General features: G+C 49.5%; 2 protein-coding genes and 1 long non-coding RNA gene across 8 annotated transcripts in view; 2 read left to right on the forward strand and 1 right to left on the reverse strand.

Moving 5' to 3' along the window:
• Positions 1 to 317: 317 nt before the first annotated feature.
• Positions 318 to 15067, forward strand: POLR3C (RNA polymerase III subunit C). Of its 3 annotated transcripts, XR_013229242.1 has the most exons (17): positions 318 to 465; positions 779 to 940; positions 1326 to 1504; positions 2282 to 2537; positions 2630 to 2815; positions 4176 to 4267; positions 6267 to 6371; positions 6560 to 6652; positions 7361 to 7441; positions 7565 to 7616; positions 8680 to 8740; positions 10337 to 10487; positions 11558 to 11659; positions 11814 to 11863; positions 12829 to 12978; positions 13552 to 13989; positions 14105 to 15067. XR_013229242.1 is itself a non-coding variant. In XM_077326755.1 (16 exons), exons 3-16 carry the CDS (start codon positions 1358 to 1360, stop codon positions 13628 to 13630), a joined length of 1605 nt encoding a protein of 534 aa, XP_077182870.1. In that variant the 5' UTR covers positions 318 to 465; positions 779 to 940; positions 1326 to 1357; the 3' UTR covers positions 13631 to 15067. The 3 variants fall into 3 exon arrangements, 2 of the variants coding, with proteins under 2 accessions (XP_077182870.1, XP_077182883.1); XM_077326755.1 differs by having other exon boundaries at positions 13552 to 15067; XM_077326768.1 differs by lacking the exon at positions 318 to 465 and adding an exon at positions 576 to 595 and having other exon boundaries at positions 13552 to 15067.
• Positions 13842 to 24150, reverse strand: LOC143832413 (uncharacterized). Of its 2 annotated transcripts, XR_013229253.1 has the most exons (5): positions 23552 to 24150; positions 23179 to 23457; positions 20995 to 21121; positions 14100 to 14919; positions 13842 to 13967 (listed from the first exon to the last, which is right to left on the reverse strand). It is a non-coding gene; the product is annotated as an uncharacterized LOC143832413 (long non-coding RNA). The 2 variants fall into 2 exon arrangements; XR_013229252.1 differs by having other exon boundaries at positions 23179 to 24150.
• The window catches only part of NUDT17 (nudix hydrolase 17), a 28160-nt gene continuing 22412 nt past the window's right edge, over positions 18416 to 24163 (forward strand). For all 3 annotated transcript variants that reach the window (XM_077326801.1, XM_077326790.1, XM_077326784.1), the window contains exons 1-3: positions 18416 to 18730; positions 21005 to 21127; positions 22756 to 22939. In XM_077326801.1, coding sequence (XP_077182916.1) covers positions 18638 to 18730; positions 21005 to 21127; positions 22756 to 22939 — 400 coding nt within the window. In that variant the 5' untranslated portion in view covers positions 18416 to 18637. The remainder of the gene's footprint in view (positions 18731 to 21004; positions 21128 to 22755; positions 22940 to 24163) is intronic.

A 24163-nucleotide genomic window follows, 5' to 3' on the forward strand; every position in this document is an offset into this window, starting at 1 on the left:
AAAAATTAAGCTGATGAAAACGTGTGCGGGAGGTTCACGCACTGCTGTCAACAGACCGAGAAAAGAGAAACAAACATCCCTGTTTCGAAGTTCGCAATTCTACTCCCAGAGCAGTAAAGCCCAGTTTAAAACTCCCGCAAACTAATTTATCATAGCCCCGCCCACTAAGCAGCCCTCCGCTCCAATCGCGTGGGAGTCTTTCAAACATGTCGGGTTTTTATTTGCATACGGCCGCCCACTCTATGAATCCGGGAGACCTTTCGGGAACAGCCAATGCCCATCAGGAATCTGATTCGCGGGAAGTCGGCCAGAGGGCGAGTCCCTCTCTAGACCCGGAAAGACACAATAGGATGCGGCGGTGGGCGGGGTAGAGACCGGAAGTTATGCTAGTAACCCGGAAGCTGTGCGGGGATTTGGTTGCCATGGTTGTTAATGGGGTTTGAGACCTTGATTTTCAAGAAATATGTGAGTGGGAAGGGCGAGGGTAGCGTTTGATCCTTTCGGTCTACGGGACTGCATAGTAGAATAAATTGGGGCCGGTGAATAGAAAGCTGGCCTGGAGAATTAGGAGGGAGCCAGCGGTCTGGGTGGCTGGGTCCGACTTTTCTTTTGAAAATTGGAGGGGTGGGGTGTGGAGTCAGCTTTGTTGAGTGGGACGAAAGAGGGCTGGGAGCCCATGGATCTGTGAATGGGGTGGCGGGACTGGGGACAGGATTTCTGGGTGCTTCTGACAGCTGACTGTGCAATCCAATAAGCTGAATATATTGCTCTCTTTTAGAATCCTCCAGTAATAGGATCTGAAAATCCTGCCTTCAGTCTCCTCCTGATATTCTGCTTTATTGATGTACTGACTGAAGTCAATCGAAAATCAGAATAGCTGTCACGTTTGTTTGATACTTTCCACAAAGGGCAGTGGTAAAAGCTTTCCCCTGTATTTCAGGTAAGCAGTTGTATAATCGAAATGTGCCCCATCATAGAAATCTAGCCTCTCAGGGGAAGGTTTGGGAGTTGTCTGTCTCTGATGTACTATGTTTTGGTATGCAGGAGGGATTTTCCTCCTTACGACGTAGAATTGCAGCTTGCAGTCCTGCTTCTCTCTTCCTTGCATAGCTTGAAATGCTGCCACTCAAGAAGAGAGGGTCGTTGCCTTTATTAGCCATTGCTAGCAGTCTGTCTGACAATGGTAAAATTAGATACTCTTTATAAAAAAAAATAGTCTGCCGGTGTTTAAAATCCTGTTACCTATAGCTTATTCTTGACTCCTAAGTTAGTATTCCTAGGGTTGATCATCAGCTGACTTGCATGGACATGATCTCCCTTTGCAGAAGCCTGGATTGGTTAAAACTTCCTCACCAAGATGACCCAGGCTGAAATCAAACTTTGTTCCCTCCTACTGTGTGAGCATTTTGGTGAGATTGTGGAAAAGATTGGGACGCACCTCATCCGCACAGGAAGCCAGCCATTACGAATGATAGCACATGACATGGGGATGTCACTTGACCAGGTATGCTAACCTTCGATTTAAAAACAAGGTAAGCTGGGGGGGTAAACGGTAATGACTGGGGAAGGCACTGGCAAGGCCACGCCGTATTCAGTCTGCCATGAAAACCTGGAGAGCGTCGCCCCAAGGGTCAGACATGACTCGGTGCTTGCACAGGGGATACCTTTACCTTTTACCACACTAGTTTATAAATAATATATATGTATGTATGTTTATACGTATGGTAATGAACTCATCCCCAAGTTAGCTTTGCACTGATAATATAGACTATAACAATTACAACCTTTTGAAAATAAAAGAGGGGAGATCTATTGTTCTGGCTGTAAGCACAAGATACAAGCCAGGAAATTCGAAATCTTAATTGAGACTTTATCCATGAACCTTCTAGCAACTACATGGCAAGGTTTGCCACCCAAGGAAAAGAACTGGTAGGGTAGGTTTAACTTTGTACTGGGTTGGGCAGCTTAAGGGTTTATCTTCCAGGAGTAATAATGACCTACTTTCCTGAGTTAATGTAAAGATTATTGAAATTATATGTATATGCAATACTTAGAAATTGTATTATGAGAATGGTAAAAATAACGGAAGTTTGGCCATTACTGAGTTGGTCTAGTTTTGTTTTGACTCCAGTTGCTTTAGAGGTTAGGATTTCGGTTGATGACCGAGGCTTGGTTTTGACTGATCTCTGATGTTCATTCCAATTGGGGGAATCTGTCCCTCTGAAGCTGAACACAGAGTTCTGGAAGGGCTATCTACCAAATGTTTCCTCCCCTCTCGCAGGTTCGGAAGGCGCTCTGCGTCCTTATCCAGCACAACCTGGTGACTTACCAGCTGCAGAAGCGAGGTTTGGTGGAGTATGAAGCCCAGTGCAGTCGAGTGCTACGGATCCTCCGCTATCCCCGGTACATCTACACCGCTAAGACCCTCTACAGCGACACAGGGGAGCTGATTGTGGAAGAGCTGATGCTGAACGGCAAAATGACCATGAGCACTGTAGTGAAGAAGGTGGCCGACCGGCTGACGGAAACGATGGAGGGTGAGATGCTGGAAGGGGTTCAGCCCTGGGAAGGTAGCACTGGCAGAGACTAAGGCCAGCAGAGCGGACTGACGTGTCTTTCTTTTCTTCAGATGGAAAAACAATGGACTACAGCGAAGTCTCCAGCACTTTTGTGCGTCTGGCAGACACTCACTTCGTTCAGAGATGTCCATCGGCCCCTGAGAACCCAGAACCCTCAGAGGCCCCACCTCCTCCCGCCCCCACACTGGTGTTCAACGAGAAGGAGATGTACACAGTTCCACGGCTGAATCTCATAGGTGAGGAGAGAGCTGAGAGATCCCGGGACTGGGGTCCCGGGATTGGGGAACTAAGGAGAGACTTTGAGAAGGAGCAAACTATTTTGGCGCTGGGTTCAGAAGAGCAGGGGAACTGCAGACTGCACTCAGTTTGGTAACCCTTGAGCTGTCTCTTTTCCCCCAGAGATAATTCTAGTGGGGTAGCCTGGATAGTCCAGTCTAGGCCGAAACTAAGCAGAGTCAGCCCAGGTTAGTACTTGGATGGGAGACTACTAAATCCAGGTAATGACAAGCCACCTCTGTTGGTCTCTTGCCTTGAAAACAACATGAAAAATTGCTAAAACTTGTTTGTGACTTGAGGGGTTTTCCCACTACCAGCTGTGTTACTTTGTTTTAGCAAAACAAAGCTGAAGTCGCGTGGTCCCTTCAAAACTAGCAATATTTCTTCCAGTGTGTACTTTCAAACCCATAGCTGAACCAGTGTGGTACAGTGGTTAAGAGCGATGGATTCTCATCTGAAGAACCAAGTTTGATTCTGCACTCCTCCACCTGCAGCCAGCTGGGTGACCTTGGCCTAATCATGGTTCTCTTAGAGCTGTTCTCACAGATCAGTTCTCTTAGAGCTCTCACAGCCCTGCCTCCCTCACCGGGTGCCTGTTATGTGGGGAGGAAGGAGAATGTGTTTGTAGGCCATTTTGGGACTCCGGGTAGTGAAAAGCAGGGTATAAAAAAACTAGAAGAAGAAGAAGAGCTGGTTCTTATCTGCCGCTTTTCTCTACCCGAAGGAGGCTCAAAGCAGCTTACAGTCGCCTTCTCTTTCCTCTCCCCACAACAGACACCCTGTGGGGTGGGTGAGGCTGAGAGAGCGCTGATATCACTGCCCGGTCAGAACAGTTTTATCAGTGCCGTGGCGAGCCCAAGATCACCCAGCTGGCTATATGTGGGGAGCGCAGAATCGAACCTGGCATGCCAGATTAGAAGTCCGCACTCCTAACCACTACACCAAACTAGCTCTGTTCTTCTTTAAATGCCATCTGTTCTTAAGGGCCTCACTGGACACCCCCCCCCCTAAAAAAAAAAAAACCTTTGGAAACAAAAATGGAGATGATAAGAATTATTCTTGCCTTGCTCATTCTGCACACAAAACTACCACTTCTGGGGGTTCCCTGGCAATAGAGACTGACAGCTTTAAAGGCTGTAGAGAGGATTTGGCCCGAGGGACATGTTTCACTTACAAACTTTGCAGCGGGTGGGACCTGAGCATCTCTCTCTGCCAGTCTGGCTGAAGAGCCTTGCATCCTGCTTTGACACCTGAAAGGGTTTCATTGGGATAGCTGGGAAAGTGAGCTTTTTTTAAAAAAATATTGTTTTGGACTCGCAGGGAGGGGGAAGAGGAGGCACTCCGATAATGACGATGACGATGACCGTGAACCCAAGGCAAAGCGGCAGAAGCCAAACACAGAAAGCAAAGAGGTACTGAAGTCTCTGCTCCCAAGATGGGTTTGGGTGATCCCTCCATGAACAGGTGCCAGATGTTGTTCTTTGAATTATTTCAGGACAGCTTCTCCAGAAAAACTCAGCTTGAGTGGGGTTGTAAACTGTAAAAATAAACAAGAAAGCTAAATTAGGTCTTGATTTCTCTGCTTTCACCCCCCTGTCCCCAGCTGCTATCTTAGCCCCAGGTCTTTAATGATCTTTCCAGTTTCAGAGGGCAGTCATATTCGTTTGCAGAAGAACAGCTAGATTCGTATCCAGTAGCGCCATAAAGACCAAAAAGATTTGGGGGAGGGGGGTAATAAGCTTCCAAAGATCAAAGCTGACCAAGGGAACTTTGGCTCAAAAACTTGTATTCCCAAGACCTTGAGTACTGGTGGTTTTGAATCTGGCTGGTCTTTCTAGTGACAGCCAGCCCATTTTCTATGGGCGACTTTCTTAGTTCCCTCCCCCACGCCTGCCCCTTTGTTGGTGATGACTATTGGCGGTGCTGTTTCCAGTGCTTTGCATGGCCCACCAAAGTTCTTGGTGATTTCAAGGCGATACATTGTGTGGGCTGGAAGGCAAAAGAGGTGATCCAGTCTGAGCTGGAAGCCCCGCCATAAGGCTAGACTGGCTGGCAGATTTTTGGATGCAGTTCAGGGTATCTCAGGAAGAGGGAGAGATCCTGGCCACCCAGTCCTGGGGCACAATTGATTGCTTTTGTACAGCTGCTTTCTGGGCTTGTGTGGGAGTCAGTTTGGTGTAGTGGTTAGGGATGCGGACTTCTAATCTGGCATGCCGGGTTCGATTCTGTACTCCCCCACATGCAGCCAGCTGGGTGACCTTGGGCTCACCAGGGCACTGATAAAACTGTTCTGACCGAGCAGTGATATTAGGGCTCTCTCAGCCTCACCTCCCTCACAGGGTGTCTGTTGTGGGGAGAGGAAAGGGAAGGCAACTGTTAAGCCGTTTTAAGCCTCCTTTGGGTAAAGAAAAGCGGCATATAAGAACCAGAAGAACTGGGCCACCTCTATTAATTTAGCCTCTCTGACCCCCAAGAAGTTCTCGGAGTGTTGCTGGTCTGTTTAAGAAATTCAACTGTTTAATTTATTTAATAATTTATTTGTATTTAAATTTATTGACCACTGCTTCCATGCCCACACTGGCTTGTGGCGGTTTGCAATAACCAATAATGTCAGACTAAATTAGAACTCTTAGCAGCATAATCCCACCTGTTCCCTCCCAACCCACCAGTCCAGACCCAATAAACATTGCCCACTAACCTCGGGAGAGGCCACCTGCCCAGATGGTCGGGCATCTGGAGGGCCTCTAAAGGAAGGACCCAGATCTTCCTTAGCCTGGCCTCCACCAAATGCCTGGCGGAGGAGCTCCATCCTGCAGGCCCTGTGGAACTGTGATTGCTCCATCAGGACCCTAAGCTCTTCCGGGAGCTTATTCCACCAGGTCAGGGCCAAGACCAAAAAGGCCCTGGCCAGGTGTGCCTCCCAAGGGCCGGGGACCACCAGCAGATTCAAATAGTACTTATGGCTGTGCAGATCCACTGGAAACCATTTCTTTTTAACTCTATCCTACCTTTCTGCCATCATGAAAGGAAAGTGGCCCAACTGAAGGGTTCCCAGGAAGTCTCCCAACAGGTCCCAGGAAGTCTCCCTTCCAGGTTCCCAGGAAGTCTCCCAACCCAAGTTTGAGTTCACCAGGGTTTGTGTGTCTCATGTCTTTGAACTGTACCTTGGGAACTCTGCCAGGAACCACATCCTGTGCAACTGTGTAGGTCTTGCCTCCTGAAGCCAAATGGGAAAGAGTCTGTGTTCCTTGCCCCCCAGAATTCTGTAATTGTCAGAAATGTGGATGGGGGAGGGAGACCAGTAAAGGGAATATAAATGAAATAAATGTAGACTTCACTACATTTATGCACCATAAAAAAAAGATGCACCAATATAGTCTCTTCTGCTTTCTCCCAATTGCGTCTCCTCAGCCTCCGCCTGACGATGGAATCTACTGGCAGGTCAACATTGACCGGTTCCACCAGCATTTCCGGGATCAAGTGATTGTTAGCGCTGTGGCCAACAGAATGGACCAGGTGCGCCGGATTCTCCTTTGGCTGCCCACTCAGAGTCTGGGTTGTAAACTCACCTCATTGGTTTTCCCTGCCCCCAGCTGAAATCCACTGGCAGTCAGTACGGAGCCAGATAGCCTAGTGGTCCACCTCCATGTATGGCAGCTTCAGGCCCATATGGATCAATGGAATTCTCCTTCCTGCCCCCACAGACTAGCAGTGAGATCGTGCGCACGATGCTGCGGATGAGCGAAGTTACCACCTCCTCCAATGCACCCTACACCCAGCCACTGTCTTCCAATGAGGTAAGCATCTGCTTGGGCTTTTTGGGGGGATCACTTGAGAAATTCAGAGTTGCCACAGCAGTGCAACCCGTGCCATGTAGTTACATAAATTTGTTGAGAGACAGAACATTTTGTTTCTACTCTCATAGAATCATAGGGTTGGAAGGGACCTCCTGGGTCATCTAGTCCAACCCCCTGCACTATGCAGGACACTCACATCCCTATCGCTCACCCACTGTCACCTGCCACCCCCTTGAGCCTTCACAGAATCAGCCTCTCCGTCAGATGGCTATCCAGGCTCTGTTTAAAAATGTCCAAAGATGGAGAACCCACCACCTCCTGAGGAAGTCTGTTCCACTGAGAAACCACTCTGACTGTCAGGAACTTCTTCCGGATGTTTAGACGGAAATTCTTTTGAATTAATTTCATCCCATTGGTTCTGGTCTGTCCTTCTGGGGCAAGAGAGAACAACTCTGCTCCATCCTCTATATGGCAGTCTTTTAAGTACTTGAAGATGGTTATCAGATCCCCTCTCAGTCGTCTCCTCTCCAGGCTGAACAGACCAAGCTCCCCCAACCTTTCTTCATACGTCTTGGTCTCCAAACCCCTCACCATCTTTGTTGCCCTTTGTTGCTACTCTCTCCTTATGCTTAATAGTACTATGAGTAGGCACAGGACAACTGTATCTTACTGGTTTCTCTCTCCTTTTCTCTCTCTCTTTTAAAAAAGATATTCCGGTCCCTTCCAGCCGGTTATAACATCTCCAAGCAAATTCTCGATCAGTATCTCGTCCTGTTAGCAGACGACCCAGTAAGCTATTTCCCTTTGAGAAGTTTGCATTTTGATTTTTTTCCCCAAAAGTGGGGCAACAGCATGCTCTTTGGTTCCTTAGCCCTATTCAGCCTTGTCTTCCTCACTGTCCTCTCCCCACAGCTGGAGTTTGTTGGCAAATCTGGTGAGAGCGGCGGTGGCATGTATGTGATCAGTATCCTTTTTGGCTCGCCTCGTGGTCTGAGAACCAGCCCAATGAACAGAAGCAAAGAGCGCTGAATCGGCATGCAGGAGTGGTTGCTCTCTTTTCTCTGCCGGTCACGTGGTCTTCAGGTAACTGCAGCCAAAGTGCTTGGCTGGAAGACATCCTGAGCTGTGCAAACTGGCTAGCAAGCTTCGGAGGCCCATCCCTAGCAAAAAAGCCGTGGTGGGGCAAGTAGGAAGGGCAGGGGCCAGAGCAGCCGGAGGAGAGAGGTGTTGAAGTAGGGCAGTCCCAGCTCCTGGTCTTTCACATGCTCTGTGAGAACAAGAGCTCTTTAAAGGCCCGTTGTCTCCAGTAATGCTAGGAAAGGCTGAAGGCAGCAGGAAAAGAGGGAGGTCCAACATGAGGTGGATCAAGTCAGTCAAGGAAGCCCCAGCCCTCCATTTGCAAGACCTGCACAAGGCTGTTAACGACAGGGGGCCTTCAGGGGGCCTTCATTCATAGGTTTTCATAAGTTGGCAGCCACTTGATAGCACTTCTCTCTCACACTTACACACACACAGAGACACAGACACCCTCCTCCACCTTGCAAACAAAGAATGCTGACTCTGGAGTGTGCCGCGTTAAAAGCTGCTCGCTAGATCTGATTTGTGTTTGCCTGAAAGAAGCGAAATGCTTATTCTCATCCAGTTCAGCGAAGCTTCTTTTCCTGGTTGCCCCAAGGCGGCTCTGCTCGGACGGAGCCAAAGGGCACAGCCGCTGTTCAGCAAGTTGAAGAAGCATGATATCCCCAGGCCAGAGGAGTCAGTGGCCCCGAGGTGTCCTTTCAGAATCAGGGAGAAAGAGAGAGACCAGCAGAAAAAGTACCTTTGAGGTTGTACGGCCTTTCAGGCTTCGCTCTGGAGGACTGAAAGAGGCTTAGTGGCTCAAAGCAGACCACACCGAACCAGGGATAAGGAATCGGGGCTGCAGTTTGGCACCACGTCTGATTGAACATGCTGTTGCTCACCATCCAGACTCAGCCTTTGGCCACCTTTCCTCCATTGTTTTTGTCCCTTAACCTTCTCCCAAACAGACCTTCACAAGGCCTTGGCCTCGCTGGCCACCGCGACGCTGGAATCGATAGTCCAAGAAAGGTAAAGAGAAACCCTCCTTTTGCGTGTTGGAAACGGAGGGGCTGAAAACATTGCGTGGCGTGAAATGGCTGCGTTTTGGCCAAATGCAGAGACACTGGGGTTAATTGGCCTCTTGCTGGATGCTCAGTTTCCACGTTCTCTGCTGCTCCCACCTCCTGCAGAAAATTATTATTATTACTATTATTATTTAAATTTATTTCCCACCACTCCCGAGACCGGCTTGTGGCGGGATACAAATCGCCCATGCTAAACCCCAATAAAACTCTATTAAAACAAGGACACAAAAGGACACAAAAAAATCATACAACGAACAAAACCAGAACCAACATGGCGGAAGTACTCAATCTCCCCCCCCCCACCCCCCGTAAAACATCTAATAAAGGGAGTGGGAAGAAGAGGGGGCCATGATAACAGATGGTCTTAACATTGCCTCGTGCTGGGAGAGCCCCAATCAGGTCTTCCTCAACCATAAACCTGGCAGAAGAGCTCCCTTTTGCAGGCCCTGCAGAATGCCGGAAGCGTCCTCTTCAGCCCCTATGGTGTAAGCAAAGCACCACATTCTCCCAACATAATTCAATTCAAACACTGTCTCAGCCCTCCGTCACATTGGGGTTTTTATGAGGATTTTATTGTGTTTTAACTATTTATGTTGTAAACAGCCCTGAGACCTATTGGGAGAAGGGCAGTCTAAAAATTAAATAATAATAATAATAACAACAGCAACAACAACAACAAATCTCTAGCTGGTGCTCTTTCCATTTCCACTTAGGTCTCAGATATCTTGCTCCTTCGCTTCCATTCTCCTCTTAGCTTTTCCGTACGCTTGGAATCCTCTCCTCTCTTAGACCTAGCGTGCACATCTGTATATCCCTGCTTTTAAATTTTCTTCCCCTCGGGTTTCTTCCGTGCATGGATGACACGTAACCACACGTTTTGGACACTATATGTAATCATCTTCCTCGTCTAGTCCATGGGGCAGAGCATAAACAATAATTTCTGCCGACGCTCTTGCACAGGGGTAGTCAAACTGCGGCCCTCCAGATGTCCATGGACTACAATTCCCAGCAGGCAGGGGCTCCTGGGAATTGTAGTCCATGGACATCTGGAGGGCCGCAGTTTGACTACCCCTGCTCTTGCAGAATGCAAACTAGAACAAAATAGTATAAAGCGATTGGGGTAACAAACCAGCGTGCATCAATAATATAGTCTTAAAATAAATGGCAGAGGGGTTGTTTAATTATAGCATTTTAATTCCTTCTGCTTCATCCCTTGAAAGTCCTCACTGCCTGCCCAAATGAACAGCCGAATAAATGGGGGTAGTTAGTAAATCTATGCGTAATTATTGGGATGGAGGTGGTCTTCCTTTCTTGCTTTGAATGGACATCCATCTGTGCAAAGTCTGCCTTTGACTTCTGTGTTCTCTGCTAGGGTTTACAGGTCCATTTCGCAGTTATCATTTTTTTCCCTGCATAACTTTGAGATCCAGCAACCTGTCGCTATATTGTGATGGATGCAGAGAGGAATGTTGACCAGCTTGAGGAGCTTTTCTGTTTGGGGTGAGGCATGTCACGTTTCTCCTTCCCTTCCCCACTCTAGATTTGGATCCCGGTGCGCCCGAATCTTCCGCCTTCTCCTGAGGAAGAAGCATTTGGAACAGAAGCAAATAGAGGACTTTGCCATGATCCCTGCCAAAGAAGCAAAGGAAATGATGTATAAGATGCTGTCGTGTAATATTGTCAGCTTGCAGGTAGCTTCCTTTTCTTGTGACTCCCGTGGGCTTTCAGGAAGGATGGGGCAAAACCACAGCTGCAGCAACAAAGCAGAGCCTGTTGAAAGACTAGAGGTCCTCTGCACATTAGTCAAGCTTGCACACAGTGTAAGGTTTCCAGACACCAAAGGACTCAAGGTTGGAATTGGAACATTTTAATAGGAGTACAGCTTTTGTGCCTTCTGCTCAGTTAAGAGGGAGCAGAGCCTGTCCCTTTAGGCACTGGAATTAGTAGGGGCATCCCTTCCCAGTGGTTCACTCAAGTGCCTTTCCCTTCCCTTTCCCCATAAGTAATGGCCTCTTCCACATCAGAATGAATGTCTGTCAAAGTTCTGAGCTTGAGAACACGTGTGAACTTAATGTTTAATGTGAGAGATGATTAAGGACAAGGTGGAGCGGTGGTCTGATCCAGCAGGGCTCTACTGGGGAAGTCCCAGATCTGAATCTCACCTCTGTTGTGCATTCACAAGGCAAGTCACTTTCAGCTCGCACCCCCCCCCCACTCTCATGATAGTAGAAACGTTGTCTGTCCTATGATCGGGAAAAGACCAGAAGATTTCAGTGGTAGAGGCTTCATATGTGGAAGGCCTCACGTCTAACCCCCGGCATATCAATGAAGTGGGGCCGGGAGAGGTCTCCGCCTGAGACCCTGGAGAGCTGCTGCCAGTCAGAGTCAGCGGGGCTGGCTTACATGGATCTGTAGTGGGATTTAGCGCAAGGCAGTTTCACATGTCCCTAAGGCAATGTCCATACAGCACTGGTCAATACTCAAAACACATAGCCGTATAGCACCATTATGTATTATCAAATAGTGTCAGGTGAGTAGCTGTGTTGATCTGAAGCTATAGAACAAAGTTTGAGTCCAGTGGGAACTTTAAGACCAAGTCTTAAAGGTGCCGCTGGTCTCATGTTTTGCACACGAAAGCTTATACCCAGAATTAGATGCCAATGGACTCAGACTTCTGTTCTAAAGCAGTGATAGTGAGTGTGCCCTCCCTCCCTCTCCCCTCCCTCTCTCCTCCCTCTCTCTCTCTCTCTTTCACCCTCAGGAAATCCCCAAGACGCCCGACCACGCCCCTTCCCGGACTTTCTACTTATACGCCATCAACGTGCTCTCATCTGCTCGTATGCTGCTCCACCGTTGCTACAAGGTATCCTGTGTCTTCTTCTGTTCTTTCTGAATTTAATCTCCCCTCGGTTTCCCATCCCCTCCCTCCCCGTTCTTCCATCTGCCAATCCTGTCTTCCATCTGCCAATCCTGGCAAAACAATCATGAGAAACCCTTTCCTTCCCCCTCCATTGCAGAGCGTAGCCAACCTGATTGAAAGACGGCTGCATGAAACCAAAGAGAACAGGTGAGCGGGGCGTCCCCGGGGTAGTCAAGAAAAGAACTGGCAGGCGGACGTTGGCTGAGCACGATCTGATCTCCAGAGGACAATCCCTGGGAAGTTCTTTGGTTGAAATGAATGAGAGCTGAACAAGAGCAAAGTTCCTTAGTGCAGTGGTCCCCAACCCCCAGTCCAGTGACTGGTACTGGTCCGAGGATCAGTCAGTACCGGGCCGCAGCTTCTCCTCGTCCTCCTCCCCAGCTGCTGCCTTGGGGGCTGCCCTGCCACTCTGCTGCCGGCTCACCTTTGGTACTCTCCAGCGTCCGCCATGGCTGGGGCTCCCCCTTGGTGTGGCACTTCACAGCTCCTTCTGGCAGCGCCCCCCAGCGGGCGGCAGAAAGTCAGGGGCGCCGGCAGGAAAGCAAGCGGAGCAGGGGCTCAGGCGGTGGCAGCTTCCCTCGGCAAAAGACTCCCCCCCCCGGCCTCAGTAAAATCGTCAAGTGTTGACCAGTCCCCAGCGATAAAAAGGTTGGCGACCACTGCCTTAGCGGATTGTTTCCAGAGTTAAAGAATTTAAAAAGGGGGCGGATCAGATTATCCACCTCAAATGCCACAACATCTCCAATTAGACTAAAGCAGGGGTGGGCAAACTGTGGCGCTCCAAATGTCCATAGACTACAATTCCCATGAGCCCCTGCAAACATTTGCTAGCAGGGGCTCATGGGAATTGTGGTCCATGGACATCTGGAGGGCCACAGTTTGCCCACCCCTGGACTAAAGTATTCACCTGAGCTGGGGATGTCATGGCTCAGTAGTAGAGCACTTGCATCAGAAGATCCTGGGTTCGATCCCTGTCATTTCTAACGTAAGGAGGATCAAGGAGTGGGTAACATAGAAGACCCCTGCTTGAGCCCTGGAGAGCAGCTGCCAATCTGAGTAGACAATGCTCACCTTGGCCCGGTATATGGCAGCTCTGTGTATTTCCACCCCAGGCGTCTGCTGGAAAAATCCCAGCGGGTGGAAGCCATCCTGGCGTCGATGCAGGCTACAGGCGCGGAGGAGGCACAGCTGCAAGAGATCGAGGAGATGATCACGGCTCCGGAGCGCCAGCAGCTGGAGAGCCTCAAGCACAATGTGAACAAGTGAGCAGAGAGGCGGACAGGAATGGGGGCTCCTGCCTGCTCTGCCACAGGCAGATCAAACAACCAGAGGCAGTCCTCATGGGCGGCGGGGGGAGATGAGGCAAGCCCTCCAGCGCTCTCCCCCACCCTGAGAAGTTCCGCTGTGGCCTCTGCAGGCCTGCCTGCGGTGGGAGGAGAGATGTCTAGGGACTGTTGTATTTTAAATAACAGTGGGCTATTTTGCTAGTAAAATATTAAAAACACACCCACTGAAACAGGGGTGGCCAACCTGTGGTCCTCCAGATGTCCATGGAGTACAAATCCCATGAGAATTCATGGGAATTGTAGTCCATGAACATCTGGAGGACCACAGGTTGGCTACCCCTGCACTAAAATATTCCCTCCTGGCAACAAAAAGGGAGGCAATGAGAAGGGGCAGTCTCTGATTAACCCAGGGCTGGATCCTGGAGATCTACTCCTTTGACAGTGACACTAATAACTCCCCTTATATGCAAGAGGGAGCCTCTCCTGTTTGAAAGCTAGCCAGTTAATTGCCTTATACATTGAAGAGATGTCATTTTTCCTCCCCGAAAGGATCGATGCCAGTGAAAACCAAGTGGATGAGACCATTTTCCTCCTGGAGTCCTACATCAACAGCACTGTGAAGCACTGAGACCCTCGGGCAGCTGAAGAATGACTCCCTCTCCTCTTCTGCAGACGGGCTCCTTGGAGTGCCGGAGAGGGACTTCCCATCACTACCTAGGCCTCGCTTTATTTATTGTATATTCGCTTAACAAGAAAATTAAAAAATGGACTTGTTGATAACAAACCAGTTTGGAGGGTGCCAGGGAGGAGAGAGGAGAGAAGGGAGAGAGGGGGGGAACTGACCCACCAGGCCCTGCTGCAACCCAGGAACAATCTGGTCCATGCAGCGTCTTCCCTGTCCTACCGTTTCCTGGTTCAGCGGTGTCCTTGAGCGTCTGTGAAAGAGACCTCTGCCATCCGACCCCCTCCGAATTGTCTAAGTCAGGGGTAGTCAACCTGTGGTCCTCCAGATGTTCATGGACTATAATTCCCATGAGCCCCTGCCTGCATGCTGGCAGGGGCTCATGGGAATTGTAGTCCATGAACATCTGGAGGACCACAGGTTGACTACCCCTGGTCTAAGTGGTGCAGAAGTTTGTTTGAAAATGCCTACCGCTTGCATTTGTTTTTAATTAATTTAGATGCTACCTCTCTTGAAGTGGCCTTTCTAGAGATGCAGCATTTCAGGGCTGACCGGTGGTCCCAAGCGGAACAGGGCATCCGGGGGTGGGAGTTGCCTTTCGGCAGGTTAATCAACAAGGCCCTGTTTGCCATTATTGCCTTGGAGAAGGGCAAAGGAGGTGACCCTTAGAGACAGCCCCCCTCCCCTCCAATCTTAGCATCCTTAGGATTTTATAGGCCCAAACCTGCACTTGGAACAGTGGCCGGGACTAATTTGTTTTATTTATTTCTTTTACCATCGAGCCACAGCTGGCTCAGGGAGACCCTGCAGGGTTTTCAAGGCAAGAGACATTCAGAGGTGGTTTGCCGCTGCCTGCCTCTCTGTCACGGCTCCTTGGTGACCTCCCATCGAAATACGGGCGGGGGCTCAGCCAGTGAGATGGGGCTGGCCTGCAGCATCCGGAGCAGGGCAGGATTGAAGTAGACACCTGCAAAGATCTTTCAGCATTCACAAGACACCTGCAGAGTGAGCGCTGGGCAGTGGCCGAGCATCTGGTGCAGGTCCCAAATGCTCCTTGTACACAAGATTGAATCCGGATGCTCCCCAGGCGCAGATTTAACAGGCGCGTCCTATATATTCCGGCAGGGGTTCTGATTGGTATGCCAGCTACAATTGATTTAAAGCACCCAGGCCCACGGATGGCACGAGCTTTCATGCGGAAAACTGAATCCAAGGGCACTCCGTTGTTTCTAGACCTGCAAGGGAGAGAGAGCATTAGTAGACGGGAAGCAGGCCTGTCAACACCAAAGGCCCCCCTTGTTTGCTGTTCATTTGTATAGTTCATGCCATGCCCCTTCAGAGTGAATACCCAAACGGTAATAAAAGCAAAGCAATTTGAAACCATTTTAAGACGGTATCTTATTCTTAATCCTCTTCTTAAACAGCACACAGCAGCACCAACATACAATCTTTGATCGGTCGGGAACAGAGAGGTTTACCTAACGTCTGCTGTATGAGTTTCTGGCTTTGGGAAGGTTTGAATTGGCATCCTGCCAGTCCACGTGGGGTTTTTCTAGTCAGCATGCAACAAAGCTTCACTAGCGTTGGGAAACCAAAATGCTCTCTAAGGTAAAGGTATCCCCTGTGCAAGCACCGAGTCATGTCTGATCCTTGGGGTGACGCCCTCTAGCGTTTTCATGGCAGACTCAATACGGGGTGGTTTGCCTGTGCCTTCCCCAGTCATGACCCCCAGCAAGCTGGGTACTCATTTTACACACCTCAGAAGGATGGAAGGCTGAGTCAACCTTGAGCCGGCTGCTGGGATTGAACTCCCAGCCTCATGGGCAAAGCTTTCAGACGGCTGCCTTACCACTCTGCGCCACAAGAGGCTCTTAAAATGCTCTCTAGTACCCATTAATCACAGAAAATCAAGACACGCTGAACCTACAGTTGCTCCTAGTGCGTCCCAAAGGTTGTTTGCTTGGGAAAGGTGACTTACTAGTTACGGGGTAGTCAAACTGCGGCCCTCCAGATGTCCGTGGACTACAATTCCCAGGAGCCCCTGCCAGCATTCGCTGTAGAATTGTAGTCCACGGATATCTGGAGGGCCGCAGTTTGACTTCCCCTGTACCAGGGTGTGAGAAAGGAGATGCAAAGTGAGGGACTAGGGAGCGTACAAATTGAAACACATCATGTCCACCAAGATGAAGCCGGTGTGTCGCTACCACCGTCAGCAAGAAAACAGTCTCTTGATTGGAAATGAATATTGTGTGATTTGCAGATGGACTTTCTGAGCATGCACAGGCTGGTTAGATTAACCCAGGGGAACAAGAAGAGTTGGTTGTGAGCCCTGATATCACTGCTCGGTCAGAACAGCTTTATCAGTGCCGTGGGGAGCCCAAGGTCACCCAGCTGGCTGCATGTGGGGGAGCGCAGAATCGAACCTGGCATGCCAAATTAGAAGCCCACACTCCTAACCACTACACCAAACTGGCTCTCAGTAACTGGCTCTGCATCTGGGTCAGAAAAATGAAAAGCATGCCTACTGGATGGGGGATATTCTTCTAGGTAACACTGTGTGTGAACGAGACCTTGGGGTACTTGTGGATTGTAAACTAAACATGAGCAGGCAGTGTGGTGCAGTGGTAAAAAAGGCAAATGCCATTTTGGGCTGTATCAACAGGGGCATCACATCAAAATCACAAGATGTCATAGTCTCATTGTATACGGCACTGGTCAGACCACACCTGGAGTACTGTGTGCAGTTCTGGAGGCCTCACTTCAAGAAGGACGTGGATATAATTGAAAGGGTACAGAGGAGAGCGACGAAGATGATCTGGGGCCAAGGGACCAAGCCCTATGAAGATAGGTTGAGGGACTTGGGAATGTTCAGCCTGGAGAAAAGAAGGTTGAGAGGGGACATGAGAGCCCTCTTTAAGTATTTGAAAGGTTGTCACTTGGAGGAGGGCAGGATGCTGTTTCTGCTGGCTGCAGAGGAGAGGACACGCAGTAATGGGTTTAAACTACAAGTACAACGATATAGGCTATATATCAGGAAAAAAAACACAGTCAGAGTAGTTCAGCAGTGGAATAGGCTGCCTAAGGAGGTGGTGAGCTCCCCCTCACTGGCAGTCTTCAAGCAAAGGTTGGATACACACTTTTCTTGGATGCTTTAGGATGCTTAGGGCTGATCCTGCGTTGAGCAGGGGGTTGGACTAGATGGCATGTATGGCCCCTTCCAACTCTATGATTCTAAGTCCATACACTTGGTGTGGTCTGTACCTCAACAAGCTGTGGTGTTTTATGACCTGCCCTGTGACTTGAGACAGCTGACCTCTGTGTGTGTGATGAGGTTAGTAAGAGTTTGTGTTCCTATTTACCAGATAAATCCTTGAGATTAGAACCAGCCATGCTTAATAACAATTACAGATTTGTCTTACATCTACTTCCGTGTCTGATGTGTCCTAAGGAGAGAATTTGGTGCCATATGAGGGAAACCTAAAGGGTTTTAACAGAAGAGACAATAATTCTGGAAACATACTGGCAAAATCTTTTGGGGTGGGGGGCTGCAGCTAGGGTCGTCAGGTCCCCTCTGGCCACCGGCAGTGTGGGGGGCGGGTTGCTAGATCCAGGCAGGCAAATTCCTGGAGATTTGAGGACTGAACCTGTGGAGGACAAGGACTAAAGTGGGGTACAATGGGGCAGAATCCACCCTCCAAAGCATCCGTTTTCTCCAGGGGAACTGATCTCTGTAGTCTGGGGATGAGCTATAATTCCAGGGGATCTGCAGGTCGCACCTGGAGGCTGGCATCCCTGTCTAAGACTTGTCTCAGGGTTTCACCTGAATTTGGAGTCACTGTCTCAGGCAAGGCATCTGAGAAGTTCAGAAGGAATCCAGAACGGTTTTGAGACAATAATGGAAAATTTCAGGCTGTGGAGGTCACAAAACCCTACATTTAAACCAGGATTTTTTTAGTGAAGAGCTTGGTTTGGTTACTGATTTATATACAGTGTGTCTTTATTGAAAACATTTCCACCTTTGCAGATGTAAAAAGTATTTTTTGTAAACTCGATAGGTTTTAATGGACATTTTATTGGGGTTTTATTGTATTGCATTGCTTTGTAACCCACCACAAGCTGGCTTGCTGAGAGTGGTGGGGTAATAATAATAAAAATAATGGGGAAAAAAAAACAGGGGACCTTACACCTTGAATATTTCCACAGGGGCTGCAGCTGTGCCTTATTTATTGCAGTCATTTTGGTGTGCAGCTTGCAATCCAGTTTGCACCAGGCAACAGTGAACTTTGTTCATTTCCCAAAACCACACTTAATCTCCATTTTCCAGGGCCTTCTATTCCAGAGGGGCTTTTGTGGGCCTTCCAAAATCTCCCCCCGCCGACCATCATACTGTAGACATTACAGGAAACTTTTAATCTTTATTGCTTGCCTGCAGATCTTGCTAAAGGCTTTGGCGGAACACTGGCCTGGCAGCCCCTCGGATTGCTATAGCTCAGGGGGGCCAAACCGCGGCTCTCCAGATGCCCATGGACTACAATTACCATGAGCCCCGGCAGGGGCTCATGGTAATTGTAGTCCATGGGCATCTGGAGAGCCGCGGTTTGGCCGCCCCTGCTATAAGTCTCGTCCGTCAAAAGAGGGCTCTCTTTTCTTTCTCTCTAGTTTTTCCTCCCCAAAGCCAGGCTGTGCTTCCTGTCGGCGCATTTCCCCCATGCTCTCCGGCCGTCTGTCCTCTCGCCTGCAAAGTGCAAGCGGGAGAGGAAGAGAGATTGTTTTTCCCCTCCAGTGAGGTCACCTTTTCTTTTGGGCCGCGGTTCTCCCGTGGGGGCTGCAGGCGACCCTGTGCGCGCCATGGAGCTCCCGGAGCGGGCGGGAGGAACCCAGAGTTGCTGAAACCAGCCCGGGCCGGCAGCCTGCGAGACTGGTGCGTCGCCTGCCGCCAAGGATCTCGCTCCGATGCTGACGGGCGCCCCGATGGAGAAGGTCCGGAGAGTGCTGGTGCACCTCTCCAAAGAGAACTGCTGGCCGCGGCCGGCCAGGTTCCAGCAGGTACGAGCAGCAGACGGGGCGGGGTTGCAAACAGCCAGGGAGCTCCCGGAGACCTCCCGGCATTACGCTCTCTCCCGGCATTAACAGTAAGAAATAAATAACCGATCTGCAGATGGCGAAGGTCAGTGACTGTGGAGAGCATTAGAACATTTAAGCTTTGAAACACATTGTAACCAATAAAAGCTGTGTGATTCTGTCTGTGAAGGTTCAAGGGGGTGGCAGATTACAGTGGGTGAGCAATAGGGTTGTGAGTGTCCTGCATAGTGCAGGGGGTTGGACTAGATGACCCAGGAGGGCCCCTCCAACCCTATGATTCTATGATTCTTCACTATAGTTGCCAGTCTGTGACGTTAGAATAACTCTGTTCCCTTTTCCGTCCTGGGGTGGGAAATTCTGCAGAGTGTTTTTTTTACTGATCGGACTCAGCCAAGCCAGCGCCTGGCGGAAGAGCTCTGTTTTGCAGGCCCTTCAAAACTGTGAAAGCTCCTGTACGGCGGCCTGCAGGTCTTTCGGGAGCTCATTCCGCCAGGTTGGTGCCACGACCGAAAAGGCCCTGGCGCTCTTCAAGATCAGCAGCCTGCTCGTGCTGGCGTACCGAAGTGCTCTTCGGAGGATAGAGTCAGTTAGGTAGTCCCTCGGGTCAGTCAGGCCCAGACCACATTGGCCTTGAAGGTCAGAACCAAACCCCTGAACTTGATCTGAAATTCACCTGGAAGCCAGTGCAGTTGTCTAAGAATAGGCCAAATGGGGGACCTCCAAGATGAAGAAGAAGAAGAGTTGGTTCTTATATGCCGCTTTTCTCTACCCAAAGGAGGCTCAAAGCGGCTTACATTCACCTTCCCATTCCTCTCCCCACAACAGACACCCTGTGGGGTGGGTGAGGCTGAGAGAGCCCTGATATTCCTGCTCGGTCAGAACAGTTTTATCAGTGCCGTGGCGAGCCCAAGGTGACCCAGCTGGCTGCATGTGGGGGAGCGCAGAATCGAACCCGGCATGCCAGATTAGAAGTCCGCACTCCTAACCACTACACCAAACTAGATGACCTAATGGGGGCCCATACGTTCAGATAGCTGAGGTGAGTCTCAAAAGCCACTGACTATCTTTCTCCTCCCTGCCAGTTCTCTGCCCAAAAGGGGAAAAAAGCCTGCCACAACACTCAGTTCAAACCTCCACAGAAAAAAATGTATTTCTTCGCAGTCAGTATCCGCCAAATTGTACCAGTCAGATTCAGAAGCATTTACTTGTTTGCACTGAACACTTTTCTTTTCATTTCCTAGGCCCCCCTCCCTTCCCTGCTCAGTTCCAGCACCTCTACTGTGCTCCCAGCCATAACCCTTAAAGGGGGCTTCACTTTAAGGTCTCTCAGGTTCAGTGCAGGTGCTGGAGGCGGCCTTGAACATCCTGAGCCAGAAGGCGTCTTGGGTGGACAGAGCTGAGAGGGTTGCAGGGTGGCGCTTTGAGCATTCCCACTGACAATGATCCATTTTGCCTGGAGTTAAAATAACCTCCATTTCTTACTGGTATTTCTTACGGGTATTACCGTCTCTTCAAGATAGGAAATACCATTTTGGCCCCTGTCTTAACAGCACCCAGCTCCTGCCCACTGTCACCCTTGGTCTTATCAGAAGATTTTCTATTCTATAAAAAGGCTCCTTTTTCCCCAAGGGAAGGTGTCGTGCCACAAGTTTAAAATGCCCTTTGAAAAACCAAAATCTTAAGTGGGCTGTGATTGTAGAAGTCCCACCTGACTAAAATCCCTGTCCTGGGCCTGCCTGCCTGCCCCCCTTCAGTCACTGAAAATCTAATTCAGCCATTTCTCAAGGGTCTGAGATACAAAAGGTGTTGCTTACATATTTTCCAGTATCTCCTGGCCATCATAAAAGCAGATTGTTTATAAGAAAACTAAAGCTCTATGTCTAATCCCACACTCTGGCTTTTTCTCTTCTGTGGAACCACGACATGAGCCCAGCCTAGATCCTCAATCTGTGGAAAGAGGCACAGATTACAGAAAGGTTACCTGTCAGCTTGGTGTAATGGTTAAAAGCCAGCGTGGTATCATGGTTGAGAGTGGTGGCCTCAAATTTGGAGAATCGGGTTTGATTCCCTCTTTCTCTACATGTAGCCAGCTGGGTGGCCTTGGGCCAGTTCTCTCAAACCTCACCTATCTCACAGGCTGTCTCTTGTGGGGAAAGGAAAGCAAAGAGTTTGCCAGCCACTTTGAGACTCCTTTGGATAGAAGAAAGTAGCTCTTTGTTTTCTCTTACCATCTTCCAGAGTATCGTTGGCAACTTCTGCGCTGCGTCGAAAGACAGCTTGATGGTGAACTGTGGCCTGAACCAGCACCAGTTCCTCATTTCGGATACAGAGTTTGCAGGCTCCAGGCAAGTCCTTCTGCAGGTTAGTGGAAAGGGAGAAAAGGAATGACTTTGAAGCCAGAGCGGAAGTAGAAATTCCTTAATCAACCATCTGAGATTCAAACCCCAAACTTCAGATTGTTAAGAATCAAATTTTGAAAGATACAAATGCCTGTGAGATACAGGGCAAGTTCTTTGGCCAGATGGCTCCACCAGTGAATTGGGGTGCTGCTCTGGAAATTCCAGGAATTTAGGGATAGAGTTTGGGGTGGAAAAGGAGTTCAGCTGGGATAGAGCAGGGGTGGCCAGACTGTGGCTCTCCAGACGTCCATGGACGACAATTCTCATGGGCGTGCTGGCAGGGACTCATGGAAATTGTAGTCCATGAACATCCTGACAGCCACAGTCTGGCCACTCCTGCCATAGAGGGCATGCTCTGAAGCTGCTGTTTCCTCCAGGGGAATGGATCCTTGCAGCCGGGCAATGAGTTGTAATTCCAGGAAAACTCCAGTCCCATTTAGAAGCTGGCAACCCTAACTTGAGAAGCAGGAATCAGCAATGTGGGAGGAATTGGTGGGCATGGCTTATGCCACCTCTGCCAGGACTGCCCAAGTGTCCTTTGTTAAATCCCCACTTTGTGCCACTTCTGCCCATGTTCAGGGCAAGCCCAATGGTCAGTTGGCAGAAGGTGAAAAAAGTCAGCCCACTGCAGCCAAAACAAAAGTCCTGTGGGCACCTTGAAGACAAACAGTAAATGTGCTCATCTTGAACAAGCCAGATTTGGCTCTGCTGGCCCCTTCTTCCTCTGAGGAGTTCTCAACCTGTCTGACCCTGCCCCTGTAACCCAGACTGCATTTCTCTAAGGTCTGCATCTGAAAGGTCTAAGCATTTGCTTGCTACATGAATGGCAGCACCTGTGCTCTAGAGCAGGGGTAGTCAACCTGTGGTCCTCCAGATGTCCATGGACTACAATTCCCATGAGCCCCTGCCAGCATTGCTGGCAGGGGCTCATGGGAATTGTAGTCCATGGACATCTGGAGGACCACAGGTTGACTACCCCTGCTCTAGAGGGGCCTGCTGGAGTAGTCTGCAAATGCAAAAAGTGGTCAGAGCTGCTCACCAGCTGGTTCTGGGCCTTCTTCAGCTCCATTTACTATCACCATCTCTCCAGTTCATCTGTCATAGGAAAGGCAGATTCTAAGCAACGGTTTGGCAGTAGATGTGTTTGCAAATCCAGGTATGGGCTTCTTGCCAGCAAGCACACCAGAATTTCCATGGAGAGCTGCAATCCGACAGCATTAGGGCTTCGGGTCTGAAAGCTGCATCCCTGCTCCTCTTTGCCCCCGCCTAAGACTGCAGAGATACCCCAGCTCTGTCTCTGGGTGGTCCAGTTTTGCTGCTTTCCCCAGAGGTGTTTGAGACCACCAACTAGCAGAAGGAGGGAGGAATCTGAGTTTTGCAAAGAAATTGGGATTTAGACTGAGGAATGTCCTAGAGCAGGGGTAGTCAACCTTTGGTCCTCCAGATGTTCATGGACTACAATTCCCATGAGCCCCTGCCAGCATGGGAATTGTAGTCCGTGACCATCTGGAGGACCACAGGTTGACTACCCCTGTCCTAGAAAATCTCTCTTCCCCGTCGGTGCTTATTTCTGGAGGCTTCCTTCCACAGAGGCCCCCCTTCTGCCCCATCAAGCATTTGAGCGATGCACAAGCCGCTTCTCTCCCAGCAGAGACCCGAGATCGAGGTGTGGACGTGGCTGTGGCTGTCCTCCTGCAGGCTGCCTGCCGGAAGGTTTTGTTGACGCGGCGCTCCAAGCACCTGAGCATCTTTCCCAACCTCTGGGTCCCTCCAGGTAGGATTCCAGGCGTTAAAGCAAGACTCTAGTCCTTAAGTTTTGAGTACAGAAACTTTAAATCTGGGTAGGCAGTAGGAGTGACATTTTCAAGTCATTTCAGAGCATTTGGCTGTTCCCCCACCAGAAGGAATTATGACCAGATCTATTTGCTTCTCTTGGCCACTTCCTTGGGTTCAAAGGGCTTTGTGTACATTTTTGTCAGCAATTATTCTGAGCAGCTGTATCAGCGTTATTACCCTCATGGTGTGAAGGAGTGGAGAAGAAAGGTCCTGAGAGTGGGAGAAAGAAGCTGCCGAAAGAGATTCAAACTGGGGTCTTCCTCGTTCGGTTCAGGCACCATTTTCCCAACTTGCTGTATTTCCTCAAGTTGAACGTGGTTGGGTGGGGGGCTCCGTAGTAGGGCCTCTGCTTTGCCTGCAGAAAATTCCAGGTTCCGTCCTCAGCATCTCCAGATAAAAGGATCACGTAGCAGGTGATGCCAAAGTCCTCTGCCTGAGATTCAGAAGGGTCACTGCCTGTCAGAGGAGACAGAATTGCTCTGGTTGGACTAGTGGCCTGATTCAGTGTGAGGCAGCTTCGTGTGGGTTCAGAAAAGCAAACTGCACGAACCTTTTTCCTTGATTTCTCTATTTTCCATTCAGATGGAAAGCCATGGGAAAGCCAGCATGGTGGTTAGAGCTGGGTTTAAGGGATGAGCTTCAGGTCTACATTCTGAAATGCTCGGTAACCACGGTTCAGTCAAAATGAAGCTCAGTTGGTAACCGTGGTTCAGTTAAAATAAAGTTCAGTTGGTAACCATGGTTCAGTCAAAATGAAACTCAGTTGATAACCATGGTTGAGTCAAAATGAAGCTCAGTTGATAACCATGGTTGAGTCAAAATGAGGCTCAATTGGTAAGCACGGTTCAGTCAAAATGAGGCTCAACTGGTAACCACGGTTCAGTCAAAATGAAGCTCAATTGGTAGCCACGGTTCAGTCAAAATGAAGCTCAATTGGTAACCACGGTTCAGTCAATCTTTCCGCCTAACCTCCCTCATAAGGTGGTTGTGAGGATAGAAGTGGGCCATGTATTCTACACTGAGCTCCTTGCAGGATCCCTGGGCTAAATAATAAGGCAGTTGATAAATAAGACAAGCCAGAAAGTAAGCCAGAAATTCCTAGGACTAATTGCCGGATTCTAAAAAAACACACAACCCTTCAGAATTGGCACCTACAGCAAAG

The sequence above is a fragment of the Paroedura picta genome, chromosome 1 (assembly GCF_049243985.1).
Source record: "Paroedura picta isolate Pp20150507F chromosome 1, Ppicta_v3.0, whole genome shotgun sequence".
NCBI lineage: Eukaryota > Metazoa > Chordata > Lepidosauria > Squamata > Gekkonidae > Paroedura > Paroedura picta.